This window comes from Lagenorhynchus albirostris, chromosome 9, assembly GCF_949774975.1.
Source record: "Lagenorhynchus albirostris chromosome 9, mLagAlb1.1, whole genome shotgun sequence".
Lineage (NCBI taxonomy): Eukaryota > Metazoa > Chordata > Mammalia > Artiodactyla > Delphinidae > Lagenorhynchus > Lagenorhynchus albirostris.
Window position 1 is genome coordinate 34,019,470 of NC_083103.1, and position 19,481 is coordinate 34,038,950.

General features: G+C 39.9%; 1 protein-coding gene across 1 annotated transcript in view; it reads right to left on the minus strand.

Annotated features, from left to right (window-relative positions):
- The window catches only part of SLC17A6 (solute carrier family 17 member 6), a 35,861-nt gene extending 21,527 nt beyond the window's left edge, over positions 1–14,334 (minus strand). The window contains exons 1-3 of the mRNA XM_060157754.1: positions 14,249–14,334; positions 11,236–11,488; positions 9,527–9,645 (exon numbers count right to left, since the gene is read on the minus strand). Of these exons, the coding sequence (XP_060013737.1) occupies positions 9,527–9,645; positions 11,236–11,488; positions 14,249–14,334 (458 nt within the window). The remainder of the gene's footprint in view (positions 1–9,526; positions 9,646–11,235; positions 11,489–14,248) is intronic.
- Positions 14,335–19,481: the final 5,147 nt, after the last annotated feature.

Genomic DNA, 19,481 nt, shown 5'->3' on the forward strand with positions numbered 1-19,481 from the left:
TGTTCTCGAGTTTTTAATGGGGACAAACTGCTGTTCTGGGTATCCTAACAATTCTAGGAAGCTGAGTTACTCTCATAGAATAACTGTAGGATGGTAGCTATGGACTATAGAATTTAGAGTACTTCTGTGGATAAATCCTCACTTGAAATAGTTGCTGAGTTCAAGTACATGACCCAGTCTGACCTCATCCTTAAGTCTTCCAGACAACATTGTGGAATCTCCTGAAACCAACTGCCATTACACTTTCTGTTCAGCACAACATCCTCATTAGCTTTTGAAACCACTGTCTTTGAAGCTCTGCTTTCAAAATTAAACTAGGTGGTAATGCTTCAGAGGTGATATATTGTTCTCTTAAAGAATCTCCCCATTTATCAATATTTAACATAGTTGTATATGTTGTATTATGCTTGATAGTCATGATTTTTGTTTGGCTTGATGTTACAGAAACAAATATAAGCATTGAATATATTTTTGATAACTCAACAGAAGGAAATAGATTACATACTAAGAAACATTTAATATTCATGTGAGTTTTATTTTCCCTAGCACCAGTCTCTGACACACAGTTACATTTCACGGCAATATTACCCTGAAAATATTACCCAGGATTACCTGTTTTTCAAGTTTATCAAAAGACTTGCCTAAAAATCAAAACCATGCAAATAAATAGATATTTTAAATTATTCCACAGCTGTGCTGCTCTTTCCTATGGATCTAGCCCAGCACTAAGTAATATAGTAATTTTTTAAAAGAGACTATAAAATAGATTTTTTTAAAGAACATATACACAAATCTATCCAATAGGAAAAATATATTTAGTAAAGAAGCACATCATTTGAAATCAGACATACTGGGGTTCATATGCCAGATCTTCCTCTTACCAGATAGTGATCTTTGGGAAAATAGCTCTGCTATTCTGTGTTCAGTTCTCTCATCAGTAAAACAAGTATAATGATGTCTGCCTTATAGAGTTGCTATAAGGAAGAATGATAATATGTATAAAAAGTTTAGTGATACATATATTTATTATTCTATTTAATTCTAATTGCATCTGCCTCCTGAAATGGAAAACTAAGGCAATTATGAAGACAATTTATATTTCATATCCTCTCTCTTCCCACCCCCAGTACAAATGTACTGTTTAGGGTGAGGTAGAAATTTTATACCTCAATGATCTACTTCACATTGATTGAAAAGCTCTTCTGATATTCACTCACCCCTTTCCATTTCACATAATTAGAGTGTCTCTTCTGTGTTTCCATGCAATGGAGCTGGCTTTCTATTTTTCCCCATTTTAATCTAAAAGCTAGATTTCTGGACTCTTTTTAACTATGCATTAGGAGAAGGCTGTCCTCTACTCCATCATATAAATTAAACAGCCATGCTACTGCTTGACGTCAGGAGGCTCAAAGAGAAAGTTTGTGCTCTTTTTCAGATTCATTTTTACAATCTTTGTGTCTTTTGAAATTCCACTGTGGATTTTTTCAGGTGCATTTTTCAATGCCTCGCCATAGGTTAAATGTTAAACTTTAAAACATATCAAATAATAATGTAGTTTATCTGAGAATGTTTTAATGAATTGGTGATTATAGAATAGACATTTAAGACTCTATTCAGTATAATTAACCAATTACACATTTGTAAAATTAATCCAATTTCTGATTTATAGCCTGGGTTTTCCATTTTTTTTGTTTTTTGCTTTATAATCCATTTCAGTTAAGAAACTCACATAAGGTCTGATCACTGCTTCTTCCAAATAAAGGTGAATAATGTGAAGAAAAATAAAGAAATATTATATTTTATATTAAAAAACTTTTTTAGAAATAAATTCCCCCAAATAAATATTTTTCCATTTTTAAATAAATTTTTGATTTTCTGGCTTGTAAATCTAGGTTATCTATAATATCAGGCAGTATTTATATCAGTATATGTAATATCAGGCAGTATATATATATCAGTGTACTTATATTTATGTTAATACCATATATAAAAATAAACCATCAGTGAAAATTCTAGCAAATTACACGAATTTTTTAGCAATAAATGAAACTAATATATTGCTTTTGCTGAACAAATAGTCAAACTATCTAATTAGTAATTAGATAAATATTGCTGAACTTGAAGTTCCAAGTAATAAGATGAATCTCAACTAAAATGATACTTTATTCTGTTTAAAGCCCTTCTCCTTATAATTGGCAGCTAAAGTGCTACCTTGAAAACCCACTCCTGGTGCAAACATAAGTAAGTAACTGGGTTGAGAAAGAAAAGCAAAGAAATGTGCAAACTAAATATGAAAAATCTTAACTTTTCTGTGCCTGAAGAACAGGATTAGAAACTGATGCTCTAAATGTCTCAAAGAACGTCGTTACAATTTCTGTGACATGAAATAAGAGTCATTTGCTTATTAAGATTGATTTTCAAAACGATAAACCACTTGAAAGCTACTTAAAATTGTTGTTTTCCTCATGATTTCTCTTGCAGCAAATGACATACTAAGATGAATTCAATTTGCTTATTTTCAAGTTAAAACCTCATTTTACTTGTTTCTTTTCTGCTTGTTATATACACACACACGTACACTCCAGTGTTGTTAAAGTGATTATATGTAAGATAATATAATCATTTCACACTGTAAGACAAAAAAGGGAAAAGAAGGGTGTGTGTGTGTGTGTGTGTGTGTGAGAGAGAGAGAGAGAGAGAGAGAGAGAGAGAGAGAGAGAGAGAGAGAGAGAGAGAGAGAGAGAGAGAGAGAGAGAGAGAAGATAGAGAGAGGGAGAGGAGGTTCTATATTACCAAACGGATTGCCAGAATTGAGAGGCATATAGTATCCCTGATACAGAAATGTTTGGAAAAGCAAATGCAGTTGCTGAGAACCGGCATCACGCCCTGCCTGATGATTAACATTCATTGTGACCCGGAGTGAGTTAGCTGTGAAATTCCCAGTCATCTTCTTTTTCTATGACCCAGAGCCACAAACAACCACACATATCACGCCCACCCGACAAGGATTTGCCCGGAAGATGTGACAGGAACACTGGTGACTTGTCATTTCTACAGATGATATCTATTTTCCCGGAATCAATCAATCAGTTTCCATTTGGGTAGGGGCTTGTCACTTAACAGGGATCTAGTGTTCCTCACCCCAGGTGTGGCACTAATCCTCTTCTAGAGGGTCTGCAGGAATAGACTGATTCAGGCTGTTTAATGGATTTAATCTAATCAAATCAGGACTCCAGTGCCTCCCTTTGTCACATCTGATGCCCCCATTCCCAAATTAAAAAAGGAATACACAAGCACAAGCCAGCCCTCTGGGTCCCTTGGTACCTCATTATGTTGTAAAAATGACTTCATCACTCATGACAGAGAAATTAGACAGCCCCAACAGTGGCATATGGTAGCGGGAGAATCATTCTACCAGCTGCCCACCTGACTCTCTCCTCCCTCAAAATCACGTCCCTCCCCCCAGAGGCTGCTTCTGCTCTGCAGTAGTAGGCTGTGGCAGCCGCAGGGGAAGGCAGACCTAGTAAGGGTGGGAGGAGAGGAGAATGGAAGGAGAGAGAAGCGTGTGTCAGCAAACCACGTGCAAGCCCTTAGGGACCCCTCCTCCCAGATACATCTATTCATCTCCTGGAAAGGGTATTTTCTTTTGTCAGAAGAAAAGAAGGCCTCTTCTGCATTGCCCCAGATACCTAACCTATAGAGCCCACAATGGGAAGATGGCTAGATGTTTGATAGGCAGCTAGATGAGTGAAATAGAGATAGCCACCTCTGGCCCTGAAAGACTGGAGGACTATAAACCAATTCCATCATAGCAGGATGGTGGTCTCTTGCAGCAGGCTTTATGAAAATAATCTGAATTATTTTCTCACCAAAAGGAATTTGCAAATATTTCTCACTGGAAGTGTTAAGAAACCCCTGCTTGCAATCCACGTTACAATGGATAAGTAAGTGTAGAGGAAAAAAGATGATAGGAGAGAGAGGGAGAGAGGGAGAGAGGGAGAGAGGGAGAGAGGGAGAGAGGGAGAGAAGGAGAGAGGGAGAGAGGGAGAGAGGGAGAGAGGGAGAGAGTGTTTGGTGATGAGACTTAAGAATCTATTTCCAATGCTTATTACTATATATAAAGCACATCTTCATTATTTTATTTCTGTGAAAGAAAAATGACAGAATAACACCAGTAAAATTATTTCTTTCTGGACTTAAAATATGAAGATGTGTTTAAAATATCTTTGTTCATCTTCCTAAAGATCATTCTCACATTTTCATAATCAGGCAAGCCATATATTTACCTAAAGTATATCAAATTCCACTTACATAAATGCAAATGCACATTAGTAAACAGTTCTATAATCCATGTATTAAAATTTGTTCATTTTTAAGTATAAATCTTCTCTTTTTTATATCAGTAGTACAGACTGAGCTGTATCAATCAAAATTGCAAGGAAGAACCTCTTCTTTCTTGCAGACAAAAGTTTTAAACTATCCCAGTCACGCTCAAACCTCTGCAATCTTCTAGAAGCTCAAATTCCCAAAGGGCTGCATCAGGAGAAAAAGTTCCAAATACCACGTTTTTTTCCTCCAGAAAAATCACACTATTTGTCTAAGTATTTATCAAGTTTGGATTTTGCCTTTTGCAGGGAAAAGAACAGAAGCACTCATGTTATGGCCAAATCATTTGGGAGCCAGTACACACACAAAAATACAGTATGTTTCTCCTGCCACAAAAATCTAAGAATCCCTTGGGCCTGCTAAAGCCTTCTCTCTCTAATTCGTGGATTTCTGTCCTGGATTTGGGACATGATAGATTGCAGGAACTCATTCAGAGAGCAGAGCACTCATTTCAGCTTGCTACTGAAAGTGAACTTTGCGATAAAGCACATAATATGAGGCAGGGATGATACATTTCAACGTAGAGAGAGCCTGTGGTCATGTATTACTGGACACCTGAGTTATAGTCACAATCTCTTTGTGACTTTGAGCCAGTCACTGCCTCCCTGATTCTCTATTTCCTTTCCTGGTGGATAAAGTGAGAGGATTGGATTAGATGAGCCCTGTCCAGGTCTAATATGGGTTCTTTCTGTTATAGGGAGTTCACTATATGCTACAGATATATGTGATCCTCAGTCTCTTATCTGAATAAAGAACTGTCTTCTCTTTAACAAAAGTCAAGTTAGAAACTCAAGAAATACCTGAAAAGGTAAAATGTTGCACTTGGAACTGAACCCTCTTTGAATAAAGGATAGGGGTGGGGGAAATAATCTTTAATTTTCATCAGAGAAGACTAACCTCAAACTTAAATGGATTTCTCTAAGCACATTTATAATGCCTGGCCAGAATTCAAAGATTGCGTGCACTGAAATACTAGCACTCTCTACACTCTTGGCTATAAGTAATTTTTTAAGACAGCCCTTTACAAGCCGTCAAATGAGACTTATGACATTTTCAGTGAACAATAATTTTAATTGTGAAGTGTGTATGGGAAAATAATTTTAAAGGCAGAAATCTGACGTGTGAAAAGAGGTATTTTTATCACAATAGAAATAATCTTTTTGCATTACTAATACTTGCAGCAAATTTAAACACAAGTGATATCGAGTGATCACAAGGTTTTTTCTTTCAATTTTTTCTGAATTAAGATGTGATTGAAAATAAATGATAACAGCCAACAATTATTGAGTGCCAGGCATATCTAAGAACTTTACACATATTCTCTTAATTAGCTGTCATGATACTCATACCAGGTAGATAGTTTGATTAGCTCCCTTTTACAGAAATGCAAACTGAGGCTCAGAGATGTTAAATAATGTTTTAAGTCATTCAGTTATTAAGTAATACATTCAGAAGTCTGCACCCATGCCATTTGGCTTTAGATCCTGTATCTTAACCACTATGTAATATTGCCTTTTGTAAAAGGTGCAAAACACTTTGTGATGTTTATTTCATTTATTCCACAAGTATCTATTATGGGTCAGGGTCTCTTTGGATAGAGCAGTGTAAGTAACAAGGACAAAACTGCTTGCACTCATGGAGCTTACATTTTATTGTAGGAAGGCAGTTATTTCTTAGTTATAGATCAGAAAGAAAAATAGCAGTATGATAGCTGGCAATAGTGTTACATAAATAATTAAAGCAGAGTTGGGAAGTCAGGAGGACAGAAGCAGAACAGGGAAATTTTTTAAATAGGGCTTAAATAATATTGCCACCTAGACAGAGGCAAGAAGAGTCTTTGTGAATACAATATCATCCATTAAAAATATAGTGTTGACCAAACTTCCTTTGGTAAATCTGAACCTCTTTGGTTATGCCTTTGTAAAAATTGTGTTGTTTCTCCCACTAAATACTTGACCAGGTTCCTCATCACTCTCTAAATGCAAGATAAAGATAGTTTTTTTAGCAATTTCACGTTCATAAATTTTTGAGTTACTGTAAGCCCTATGCTCTTTATTGTTTAAAGACAAAATTAATTTGCCTCCAATACCTTCTTATCACTGTATTAAATGTTCTCATCTTAAACATTACAGATTTTGTGAGGAATCTTCCTTTGATTCCCCACTCTAAAGCCCTCCATGGATTCGACTAAATTCTCTGTCCCAGGATGTGCATTAGCCCTTTAAGGAAAGGCAAAAGAAAAAAATGATGCAAGAGGTCTCCCTGAGACCCAGTTTCCTTTCGCCACTACTCTCCCACCTTCTCTCCTCATTGAGCAGGACAGCAAGCATACTTAGAATAGGACAAGAAAAAGGACCAAGAATCTGTATTCTGACCAAGAGTAGGGCTGCTTTTGCTTAATCCATGAAATGGAGAAGCCAAATTATCATTTGTTTTTCAATGAGAAATCTGCCAGGAAGTGTAACCAGAAGCCCTTCTCTCTAGAGGAACTGTCTCCACACACTTCAGTTCCTCTGCTCTAGTTCCACCCACAATGCTGATGGCAAACACTTTCCAAAATGAGTTTCTTTTACACCTAGAGGGAAAGGACTCTGTCCCCAGTATCTCACTCAAGGGAAATCTTGTTCTATTATTAAATGATCTATAGGGAAGGGAGAATGGGTATACAATGCCTGTAGGTGGAAAACTGGTCTTGCTGTGTTGTTTTTTACTGTTTTTGAAAAAGGAAATATACATCTTTCAAGCAAATTCTAAAAATCTTTAAAATTTTGTGTTAAAAAATCTTCCAAGATAAAATTCTATGTAGCATGTATAGGACTAATTGGACATTCACCAACTTGTCAATAAAGGTGTTTCTGGGTGATTATGTTATTTATGATTTTTTATTATCCTCTTTTTAATATATTTTTATTTGATATGTAATACTTTTATAATCAGAAAAGGGAATGTTATACATTTTAAACCTGTTTTCACAGGAGGCTGTATATTTCTCACTGTATGTTTTGTAATATTATTTTCAAAATAAAGCAAGTATGTAAAAATCTTAAAATGTGATAAGGAAGTGAATCTATACTCTTCTATCTGTTCACAAGATTTTACAATAAATTTTGACTTTATTTTCTCAGCCTTGGAGAATACAAATCATTGTGTATGAAAATATTGTTTCTCTTCCCTAAATATCCACTTAAAGGTAAGGTGATTTTGGATTCAAATAATAATTCTAAAATTCAGAAAATTTTTCCCTTGAGGAAAATCTACCAAACAAATTAGAACCTGAGTCAACATCAGTCTTTTCTTTACTAAACATGACACAAATGCTAGCAATGAGCTTGATTTTTTTTTTTTTTTAACTAAGAAAACCTGTTTACTGACCTCCCAGTGTTAGAAAGAGGGAACGCTGGAGCATCCCTGGTGTTTTTTCCTGGCAGGAAAATGTTAGCATTTTAACATTTGGCAAGCTGAAGGTTTTGACTCTGAAAAAAGACTTAAAGGCACAGCCATTATATTTTTATTTCACATTTTATTGAGTTTCCTTTTTTCTTTTTTGGTGACTTGTTGGATGTTTTCCCAATGAAGTGAAAATATTTTACATATGTATGTTTGGAGTATCTTTCTGGGAAGTTTGTTTTGCTTTAGAAAATATTTTTAGGAAAAAGAGAGATTCGAGACACTGCATTTTGGATATAAAAGTCAAAACTCTAACATGTTCATTACCAGTAATATTCCTTTACATTTTTCTGCCTTATATCAATTTTTAAAATTTATCCCATCCATAAAATTGGGTTCTCTACACAGTTAATAATTTTCCGTTTAAACTGATTCATTTTTAAAAAGAATATTTTTTTCTCCTGTTGGGTCTGAGTATTAACCATAATCATGTCAAGGTAAAGATGATATTCAAAAGGCACTATTCCTAATCTATTGCACTCTCCTCTCGACATTTTGAAGGCCAGTCCAAAAATCCTCACCCTAGGGGCATTAAGCCTAAAATAAATTTCCAAGAATCTCTCCCTAGGCCTTGGAGATGACTGAGAAATCTTGCGCAGGAAAACACCTCTGGTGAATGGATTGTAGGTGACAAAAGCCAGGGAAGGGGCCTTGGAGATTTCACTGAGGGATAGGGAGCGACCAGTTTAGGAAAGCAAAGAGGAGATCAAGACTAGAGAGGTGCCCAGTTCTAGATTACTTCCCAGGAAAACTTGACCTTTTGCGGGGAGCGAGAGGGGTGAAGTCATAGGTACAGGGTCTGAAAGAAGGCCCAAAGTCTTTATTTGGGGTCTCTATGTAGCAATAACTGAAAGGGCGGAGTGCAACTTTTCTTTCTCAGCTTAACACTTAGATTCAAGAAGCATTTAGTTTTATTTATCAAAATACACACAATGAAGCAAATGAAGCTGTCTCTCACAGTCAGCGTGCCAGGCTGTGCTCCTTGACACCCCCATCCCTCAGTCCTTTCGCCTCGTATTTCGGGGTGCCTCTGCAGGTGGCGCTGGGGGCACTGCTGAGGGCTGGCGCTAGGACCTCGGCTGCAGCCACCACCGCGGCCAGGCTGGAGGCCTCCGGCAGCAGCTGAGCGCCTTCCCCACCCCCGCCCCTACTCAGCAGAGCTCATTAACAGGTGGAGTCGCACCCGGGGCGCCTGAAATCCCGCCTGGCTCCATAGAAACAAATCCTGCAGACCCAGAGCACCATCTGGGCGGGATGTTTTTTGCGCTCTACGGGGAGGTCAGCATCACACGGAGCAGGGGCACCCGAAGGACGTGCACACCAGAGCGCAGTGACGCCCCCCATCCCTTTGTGCGCTCGGCGGCGCCGTCTCTGCTCCCCGGCTCCCCGCCTAGCCTCAGCTCCTAGCAGCCACGGAGGCACGTCGACCATTTCTCGAGAAGCAGGTTACGCCAGGGCAGGGAGGCGGCGGCGACAAAGTGCGCCCGCCGTGGAAAACCCAAATCCTTTGGGGCGCCTTATTCTGGAACGAGGCACAGTGTTCGAGCCCCGCGAGTGGGTTCCAGGGTACTAGGAGACCTCGCCCAGGAGTTCCCCAACCCCGCGGGGCCGTCGCCCCTGCCCGCGGCCTCCGCTGCCCCTCGGAGGGTATAAGTCCCACCTCCCCGAGCCCCCGCCGGGCCCGATGCTTTACCTGTTGGCGGCCAGCCGAGAAGCGATGTAGCCGCCCGGAATCTGGGTGATGATGTAGCCCCAAAAGAAAGAACCGTGGATCATCCCCACGGTCTCCGGGTCCCAGTTGAATTTGGCTTTCTAGGGGAGTAGGAAAACAAAACAAAACAAAAAACAGGTGGAGGGAGAGAGTAGAGTCAGTGCTTGGGCTGAAAATTCATGTTCAGTAATTCTCGGTCGAACAGCCCTCACCGCCCGGGGTACTCCCAGCATTCTGAGCATGGGGGTGGCTTAATTTTCGTTTCCTAACAAAATTGAAGCTGTATCTTCTTACGGAGAAGAAATGCCTCTTTTAACTGAAAAACCGTGCTCGTTTGAAATGGATTGTGATTAATAGCGAAGTTGGGCGCCCTGGCTTTGCTCCCCGACGACTGCCAGGAAGGTCGGATCACCTCTGCGAGCGAGGAGTCATCAGGGCTTGAGTTTGGGAAATGAGGACTCCCCACGAAGGGATTCTGTTCGCTGGCTGGGGAAAGAGACACCTGACGCGGGTCCACTTAGCCGACGCCGACCACGCAGTAGTGGAATCGCTTGGAGAATGGAACCCAGCTGGAGAAATTCTGGGGAAGGGAGGTGGGGAGCTTGGGATGCAAGGTGCTGAAGTCGGAGGACCTAGTAGGAAGGATGGTCCCAGCACAATGGGGATGGGCATAGGCCAGAAAGATTTGGAAAAAGCCCGGGGAAACTGGGGGACTCAGTGGAGGGGAAGGGGTTGTTCAGAGGTGGTCAGAAGAGCGGGAGAGGGTGTGTCTGAAGGTCGGGGCCTAACTCCGCCCTCACCAGCCTGGTCCGCTGCACAAGGTGAACCTTACAGTACACTGGGGAGAACTCTCTGCGCAGGAAAGATGAAAGAGCCCTTATCCGGCCTGGGGAACTGAGGACCCTTATTTTTCCCCCCTTTGAATAAAATTATGAAACCAAACGCACTTTGCACTGTTTCCCGGAATACCCAGGGCCCATCAGCGCTCACAGCTTCCCATCCACAGCCCGTCCCAAATTTTGCATCCCAACCCCCAACCCTCGCTCTGCTTGGCTTACGTTAGCTCAGATCACTAAACAGGAAGTCAGGGCCCACGGGTTTCTGTGACCTTGACGTTGACCCTCCTCTCCCTAAGCGTCACCCAACGCACATCCTAAGATTACGGGACTGGCTTCCCCGTGACCCCGAGACTGTCCTGCGCTGCATCGGCTCCCCTCCGACAGTCAGGTGGGACGCTCCTAAAGACCCCTCGGCTAAAACTGCCGATATGTGTGCACAGTTGTTTGATTTGTTTTTCGGTTTCGTTTCATTTTGGTTATGGAGAATGTTGGCGAGAATTGGAAGCCGGGGAAAATTATAACTAACCTGCTGCTCTATTCTTCCGAGTAAAAGAAAATAGTTCGATTTAGATTTAGCGGACAGTATTAAGGACCAATTCCTTGTATAAAATCACTCTCCTCAAAAACCTAGTGAGCCAGATGTTTTATTTTACACTTTGCAGGGGAGAAGAGGAAGGCCCAGAGAACAGAAGAGACTTGCTCCAGCCTGAAAAGGGCTTGATTATACTGTCACGTCCCAATCTAGAAGGGCAGTGCTCGAGCGGCCGGACAAGCCTTCCTCATTCAATGGGGATAGTGGGGCTCAAACAGGTGAAGTGGCTTTGCGAAACCACAGGGCCAGCTGTTGCCCACCTCCTTGATGACCTTGCCCCCGCGGTGGATGGTGCTGTTGTTGACCATGTCCACGATGGCCACGCCCAGGTTGCAGCGGATGCCGAAGGAGATGCAGAAGCCCAGGCCGCTCATGATGGCGATGATATAGCGACGTGGCAGACCGAAGCACCTGCAGTCGCACAGCGGCGCCTTCTTCTCAGGCACCTCCAGGGGCTTCCCATCCTCCGTCAGCTCGATGGTCTCCCCGGTCTCCTGCTTCTTCTCCAGCACCCTGCGCGGCACACCGTGGGGAGGCAAGGACGCCACGGGTTAGGCACCCCGACGCCGGCCCGTTACCAGTTCCCAGTACCGGTCAGGACTCGGGGGATGGGCCCTGACCTGCTTCCCCTCCCTCAGGGGTTAGGGAGCTGGGGCGCCACCAGGCTTCAGGACCTCCCGGGCTCTCCAGCCTTCTTCCAGGCTCCCTCCCCACGGCAACATCTCTTCAACTTTAATATCTTCTGTCCTATAGCAACCAGTGCCCATTCCCTCGGGGTCCACCCCACAGCGCCTTGATTCACGTACACCGCCTGAGCCTAACTTTCTTGTGGGGTCTGCAGTTTGTAAGGGTGACCCGAAAGGCGCCTTCTCAGCGCCTGTGTAGACATCTCCCGCGTGCAGTGCTCTGCCCAGGCGACAGCCGCTTTCATCCAGCCACCCAGCCTCCCGAGGGCTGCTCCCTGGTGGGCGGGCCCAGGCACAGTCCTGCACCCACGCTACTCCTTCCTTCCCAGCCAAGTTGAAGCTTTCCGGGTTGAGGGCACCGGGATCCAACCCCCTCCCCGCCAGCTAAGCCCGGGAGCCCCTGGCACCAAGGCCTGTCCCGTCCGGTGCCCAAGCGGAGAAGGTCTGTGAACACGCTTTCAGTGTCACGCACTCTCCTTCCCCTTCCTCCAGCTCCTAGGATGCCAGTTCAACATTTACTCTCCTGTTACACAGCTTACTCTTTTATCCCTTGTTACTTGAGTTTGAAACAAAGGCCTCCACAACATATGGCCGACACCTAAGATTCCTACTGCCAGAACATGAATAATTAATTATTCACAATCTTGTGTCACTACTATCTCAGTTACAAACACCGAAAAATGTCATGGACCCATTTCCAAAGAAGTAAAATGAGACTCCCAGATTATACCAATGCACCCGCAAATCAACTCTGGTAAGATGTTCCACACCAAGGTAGAAGATCTCACATTTATGTTTCGTTTTGTGTTTTTTAACTTGCATAGTATTTCCTAAGATTTCACCCCACTGATTCAGTTGCTTTTAGGCTTTCGTCCTTGTGGGGAGGGGAAAGGGGAAAGCAGAGTGATAGAATGGTTTTACTAAAAGCTGATAGTGTTGTTTTGGTCCACAATATATCAGCGAAATTTCTGTTTAAAAGAAGAGGAATGTGAAGGGTAACACACCGTGGACCCTTGAGATGGATATTTAAACAAAGAACCTCTCTGTTTACGATTTGCAGATGTTTTCCAATCCACCATATATCTTTTTTCTATGTGTGCCCCTTTAAATGATTATATCCACACACAATTGTTTTCATACCCGCAGGTAAAGCGAATGAAAATTTTAGATCAATTTCAAGAATGCATAGCTTGGGAGACGGCTGTCAAGCAATTTGAGAACTACCAGAAAAAAAATGTCAAACTTCCAAATTCTACAAAATACCAACTGGGGAAACATCATAACTGTATTTGCGGCTATGTTAATACTTATTCCTAAAGCCCAATTCCAATGTTAGCGTACAGAGCAATTTATTCTAAGAGAGAAAAATTCAACTAATGTGATTTTTTTTCATATTGGCTTCATGTGCTTATATATGCAAAGTTAAACTCCGCACCTGAACTCCCCACCTGATGGCAGTTGAGCTGGGAAAGAACAGCTCTTTCCAGGGCAGCTGCGGGACTGCAGGGCCTTTGCAGTATCTACTGCCGCATAGGTGCATGATGGTGCCTACAAGAAGCCCACCAGGACCAGAGAGATTTGGAAAATTGGGAGGTGCCTTGGTCATTTTCTTTACATATCCTATACATTTCCAAAGGCTTCAATTTCTCAAATGCAAAAATTAGCGCTCTCTTAGAATCATTTATCCTTTTGTTTCTGCCCTTTCTTCTTGATTTTCACATTATTAAGAAAATGTGTATTCATTTAATATTCTTGAAAAAATTTAAAGTTGTAAAATTTACAGAATAATTAGTATAGTGACTACAGGGAGGATTAAAATTTTAAATCATTTCTAGTACTTCCAAAGTCATTTTGCTGGTTATTATTATGGCTTTTCTTAAAAGCACTGTGACATTTCCCATGCAAGAAATAGACTTCTAGGAGAGGTCAAATAATTAAAAATGCATATACATTGTTTCAGATTTAAAGAGAGGAACTATTTCAGCTATCAATTATTGATATATTTTGATTCTTCTTCCTTCAGTACAGAAGGAAGATTCCACTGGGGGATTCTCTACTCAAGTGGTTTTAAAGCTGAGACCCAGCTTTCTTTTCACCACTACTCTTTGGAATTTTATTGTTTAATTTTTTAGGTGGTTGTGTTTTTTATTCATTTTTCTGCATTAAAGGAATTTAATTTGGTGTCACTATAAGCAACAAAAGAAAGGCTCTTTGAACAGGTGCAGGTCATTTCTTAATTGTAAAGAGGATAAATCCTCGGTAGGAAAGGATAAGAATCTGCAGGTACCAAAACAAAAATCACACACACACACACACACACACACACACACACACACACACACACACACACACACACACACACACACACACACACACACACACACACACACACCAGACAGGTTAATTTAGTGCAACATTCCTGAATTACTAAGTAGGTTTCCAGAGCAGCCCCGCTTCAGCAATGAGCAACAAAAAAGATTTTCCAAACATATTACAATCTCTCTAAGCAACCAGGATTTAAGGAAATAGCTCTGCAGATTTTTTTTCATGCTGAGTCCCAGGCAAACAGAGGTTTGCTTTTCCTTACCTGTAGATCTGGCCGAGGGATTTTCCAGCAAAATTCTTTAGTCCCTCTTTTCCTGGGGTCAAAATCCTTTGTTTTACCGACTCCATTCCTGCAAAGCGTGGTGTCGGCTCTTGCCAGATTTAAATAGAAATCGCTAGGAAAGGGGAGAGTTGCGCATATTGTCTTAATCGCTTAAGGTAGTTGTAGGTTTTTTCTTCTCAGCAGAACGGTATCGGTGTGCCTCTTGCAAGAGTGCGAGTGAGAGAGGGGAGGGAGAGTGAGAATGAGAATACAACAGAATAGCTGCATGCAACCCACGGGTTTCCTAATAGGAGAGTTGGTAGACACAATCAGAAAGTCTCATTGGAAGGGGAGGATCCGGTGGCAAAGGGCGCACGCAGTGCCATGGTATTTGGGCGGGTGCAGATGAGTCCTTGTCCTGGAAGTCAGTCCACTGGAAAACAATGTAAATTCCCGGTTTTGAAAGCCTTGTTGCTGTCAAATCTTCTGCCTTTTAAACGTGGGCGGAAATACCACAGAACCCTTGTGTAAGGACAAAGTCAAAAGAATAGTACTTTTTAAAATGGTGCCTTTGCGGTAAGGAGCAGAGCAATTCCAAAACTCATGGGAGCATCTTAGGTCTCAAGTGAGCGATACTGCTATAGTTTTTCCTCCTTGCCCACGACCTCCTCCCATCACGCCGGCGCAAACTCCGCTCTGCGGTAGTGTCGAATTAAGATGGAGAAAGCTTGCTGCTCTTTGAGGACGTGAGTAAATAACAGATACACGGTTCTGATTTGGGCAGCGTCAGGGAAGATTTTGTTTTCAGCACCGCTGACAGAGCCCGTCTGGGCGCTTCTCGGAAAAATTGTTCAGCACCAAGGACAGAGTAAGTTTCAGGAAAAGGGGAGGTTTCTTTTGGCTGGCCAGGTTGCCAACTTTCTAGGGGAACTGGGAGGATGGCCCTGACCAAAGACTATACTGGGGATCTTCAGGAATGGATGCTATGGAAACCAAGTGAGAAGATGTCATCATCGCCAGGGTTTGCAGGGAGCATGGTGCATTGAGCTCTGCAAAAGAGAAAGACTTTATTAAAAATTGACAAGTTACTTCTAGTTTCCTATGTTTTGCCCAGCACGCTGATGCCAGCTCTGACAGTGTTGCAGGGAAGGAAGATTACAGCACATTTTACTTATGTTTGTGTTATTTGGGGCACCGGGGCTCCCTTGAATATAAAATATATGTATACAAAGTGCATAATTATATTGTTCCTGTGTTTTGTTTTAACCCCTGATAGGTAAGGAAAAAAAGGAAGGAAGAAAGGAGGAAAGAGAAGGAGGAAGCAAGAAAGAGGGATAGAGGGAAGGAGGGAGGTGGGGGAGGGAATAGAGAAATAATTTAAAAAAGAATAGTTTTCCTGTGTTCTTGGTTAAATAAAAGAGAAGCAGTTTAATATAAATTCCTTGGAATTGTATGCTTCTTCACTTAACTAATTTTCAGCACACTACTGAAATACCAATATACTGATGAAATTTGTGGCTATACCTTGTGCTTGTTAACAAATTATCATTGATTATATTTTCAAGATTTATTTAAAATTATTTATAATCGTTTAAAATGTAATTTTTATTTTGTACCATCTTCTCCTAAAGCAGAACTACAGAGAGAAATTCATGTAAGATATTTGCTTTCACATATATAGGAATAGCATCAATGAATCTATTTCATTAAGCAAAGCAAGAAAACAATGCAAGCTTAATGTTAATTATTAATGCATTTGACATGAATCACGAACCTCTTAGATGAAATTCAGGCAAATAGTTACAAAACAGATTGTCCTTGAAACACATTCGCAAAGTCAAAATCCTTCAATTTCCTTTAAGCCAACAGGGGGAGTAGATTTTTCTTAGGGATTCTGTTACCGTATCTCAGAAGTATGGATCTAAGTACAGAATCATGTAAGAATATTACCCAAATAGGCCAAATAATACAATGAATATGCATACACTGAATGGATAGCTGAAAAAAATTTCAAAAGTAGCTAAAACTACCATTATTAAATTTAATATTTATCAAATTATATTTTCTATGAATTATAATAAAGAAAAGGATACCGGAAGCATCTTTCTCTTATTTTGTTGTGCATTAAAATATATATTTCCTATTACAATACTGAACAAGATTTTTCTAAAACTCTGGAATGCCTCGAAATAGTATCTACCCCCAAGGTGATCAACTGTAAAAAGGGAAAAAAGAAAACTCATTAAACTACCTTCCTCCAAACAAAAGATTCAAGCTTGTCAGGACTTGACTCATCAAGTGTTTTTCAAAATATCTAAGTTTTTCAAATCTTTAGTGACCAAGTTCATTAAATTTAATTCATTTGGGATATCCATTATTTTGAAATTCCAGAAAGTTATATAAAAAATAGAAGTCAAAGAAATATCTGTGAAGCTATGATGGTGACATAAAAATGATTTTTCCAAGCATTCCTGCCTAAGTTTCACCCGAAATGATTAGAGATCTAAACCACTGGCAAACTTGATTGCTAAGTCATGTGTGTGTGTGTGTGTATATATATTCATATATACCATATATATGAATGATACAAATCCAACACAAAAGCATTGTTTGTAGAGTAAAATAATTACATTCATCTTATTGAAATCAATGTCATTTGGCTCTCTCCTCCATTCTCTTGATAAAAGTGTGAGTGTTTAAATCAGAATTACTGCTAATATTAATCTATTCATACTAAAAATATTTATTTAGTGCTAAAAATTTCACTAGGTTCTGAGGCTGTTCCCTGAAAGATCTCACAAGCTGCATGGGAAATAGACACATAAATACAATGACAGATACTTCTGGGTGAAATTGGACAAGTTAAGTAACCCAGCCTGGGAGTATAAAGTGTACAGAAAAGATTTCAGGAAGTGATGTTTCCTTGTCTGTCTTAAGACTTGAAGAGAAACTTAGTCCTGTAAAAATGATGACAGCCCAGGAAATTGGGTGGGGAATGATGGTGGCACTTGGGGAGATCCCAGCCAGAGGAGAGACATCTTGAGCAAAGTCATAAACAAGGGGAAAATGTTGTATGTGAAAAATTACAAGAATTGTTGCTAGGCTACAATTTAGGCTATTCTTAACAGCTACACCCAATATTAGAGACACATACTTACATATTACTTACTAATCCAACATATTTTCTTCATGCATGGTCCCCAAATCCAAACACTGAACATGTACTTTTGTGACCTTACTTTCACCAGATTTATCTTTATGCAAGGAAATATTAGTAGTTATACATATGGCATTCATTTAGGGACATTGAAAAAGTCTTTCATTCTCTGGACACCTTCCCTTACTGTTAATATTTTCCATCCAATTTTAGCCTTAAATTACATTATTAGGCAATTCTTTCTCTGGTAGAGTTGTCCCCTTTATCCAAGCACTCTTAGCAATAAAAGGAGAAGGTTTCATTGACTATAACTAACGTGTGTAGTGTTACAATTTATGAATGACTTTCATTTACAGTATCTCATTTATTCTTTGGAATGATTCTTCAAAATAACTAATTTCATTCCCAGTTTTTTTTTATTCCCAGTTTATTGAGGAGGGAAATGAGATTTAATGAATTGCCTGAAGTCATGCAACCAGTGATGAAGAAGCAGTATGGGTTAGAGTAGTTTTTCACCATTTAAGATTTTGTTAAAATACAGATTCTGATTCAATAGCTCTACAGTGGAGCCCAAGATTCAGCAATTCTAACAAGTTCAGGGCTGCACCTGTGGATCACGATTTGAATATCAATGGTGTAGATTATGAAATGTGAAATCAGCTGACCTGAGTTTGGGTCCTGGCTCTGCTGATTAGCATCCCTGCAACTTTGAATCAATTACTTAACTTTAATAAACTTTGGTTTCCTTATTTGTACAAATGAAGGCTTGCAGTAAGTGATCTCTATCAACCCTTCCACTTATAAAAGTCTCTGACTTTTTCATTAATTTATTCATTGATGTAGAACAATATTTTCTTCATTTCTTCCACCCTAAGATTTTTTTTATTGTATTTGAACTAAACAGCTAATAATGAACTGAAAAAAAAATGCCAATGATATAGAGAAATATGTTCCTTTCTGAAAGTTCTATTTTCTTACATATTTAAAGAAGTCAATTTATTGTTTGTGTTTTACTGAGTATTTTTAAGTTTTATAAGCAATTGTTTAAATAATTGTCATCATAGTAGTCTTTGAAATTTACATACGATATTACCCAATAGCAATGTTACGTTTGCATTTGTTTATATCTTTGTGGTAGGAAATACTTTTGAGAGATCATTTAAATGTCTTGCAAATGTTGCCCTCTGGTGGAAGGATATGTTATTATTTTAGAAGCAATTGTCTTGAATTATGTAATTAAAACTGTTTTCCTTCCTTCCTTCCTTCCTTCCTTTCTTTCTTTCTCTTTCTCTCTTTCTTTCTTTCTTTCTTTCTTTTCTTTCTTTCTTCCTTTCCCTTCCCTTCCCTTCCTTCCTTCCTTCCCCCTCTTTCCTTCCTTTCTTTCTTTTCTTTCTCTTTCTTTCTTTCTTTCTTTTCTTTCTTTCTTCCTTTCCCTTCCCTTCCCTTCCTTCCTTCCTTCCCCCTTCCTTCCTTCCTTTCTTTCTTTCCTTTCTTTCTTTCTTCCTTGCCTTCCCTTCCTTCCTTCCTTCCTTCCTTCCTTCCTTCTTTCTCTCCTTCTCCTCCTCCTTCTTCTTCCTCTTCCTCTTCCTCCTCTTCTTCTTCTCTTCCTCTCCCTCCTCCTTCTCCTTCTTTCTTGGCACTTGTTAAATTAAAATCTACACCTAAAAATATGAACATCCTCTGTGGGCAATATGTTTGCAATTACCTGACAAAATACTAAATGTCCTTAGAAATAACTTGGTTGTCTGGGAGTCCCTCAGTTAATGAAAGAGTCATTATAAAGAAACTTCACTCTGTTAAGATTTAGAAATGATGTGGTAATCATGGGGTAAAAATGGGTTAATGTTTTCAGTCCCAACAGAATAAATTGTGATAATTTTATAAGTATTTTGGAATAGTTATATAAGTTTGATAAGCTTCCTTTCTCATCACCAAATATGCATATATATATATATATATATATATATATATATACTATATATACTTAAAGGCATTATAATTAGGGCTATTTATAAATCACTGGTAAGGTGTTTTTAAGGCAAATTTATTTCAAAAAATATTTATCAACAAATATTC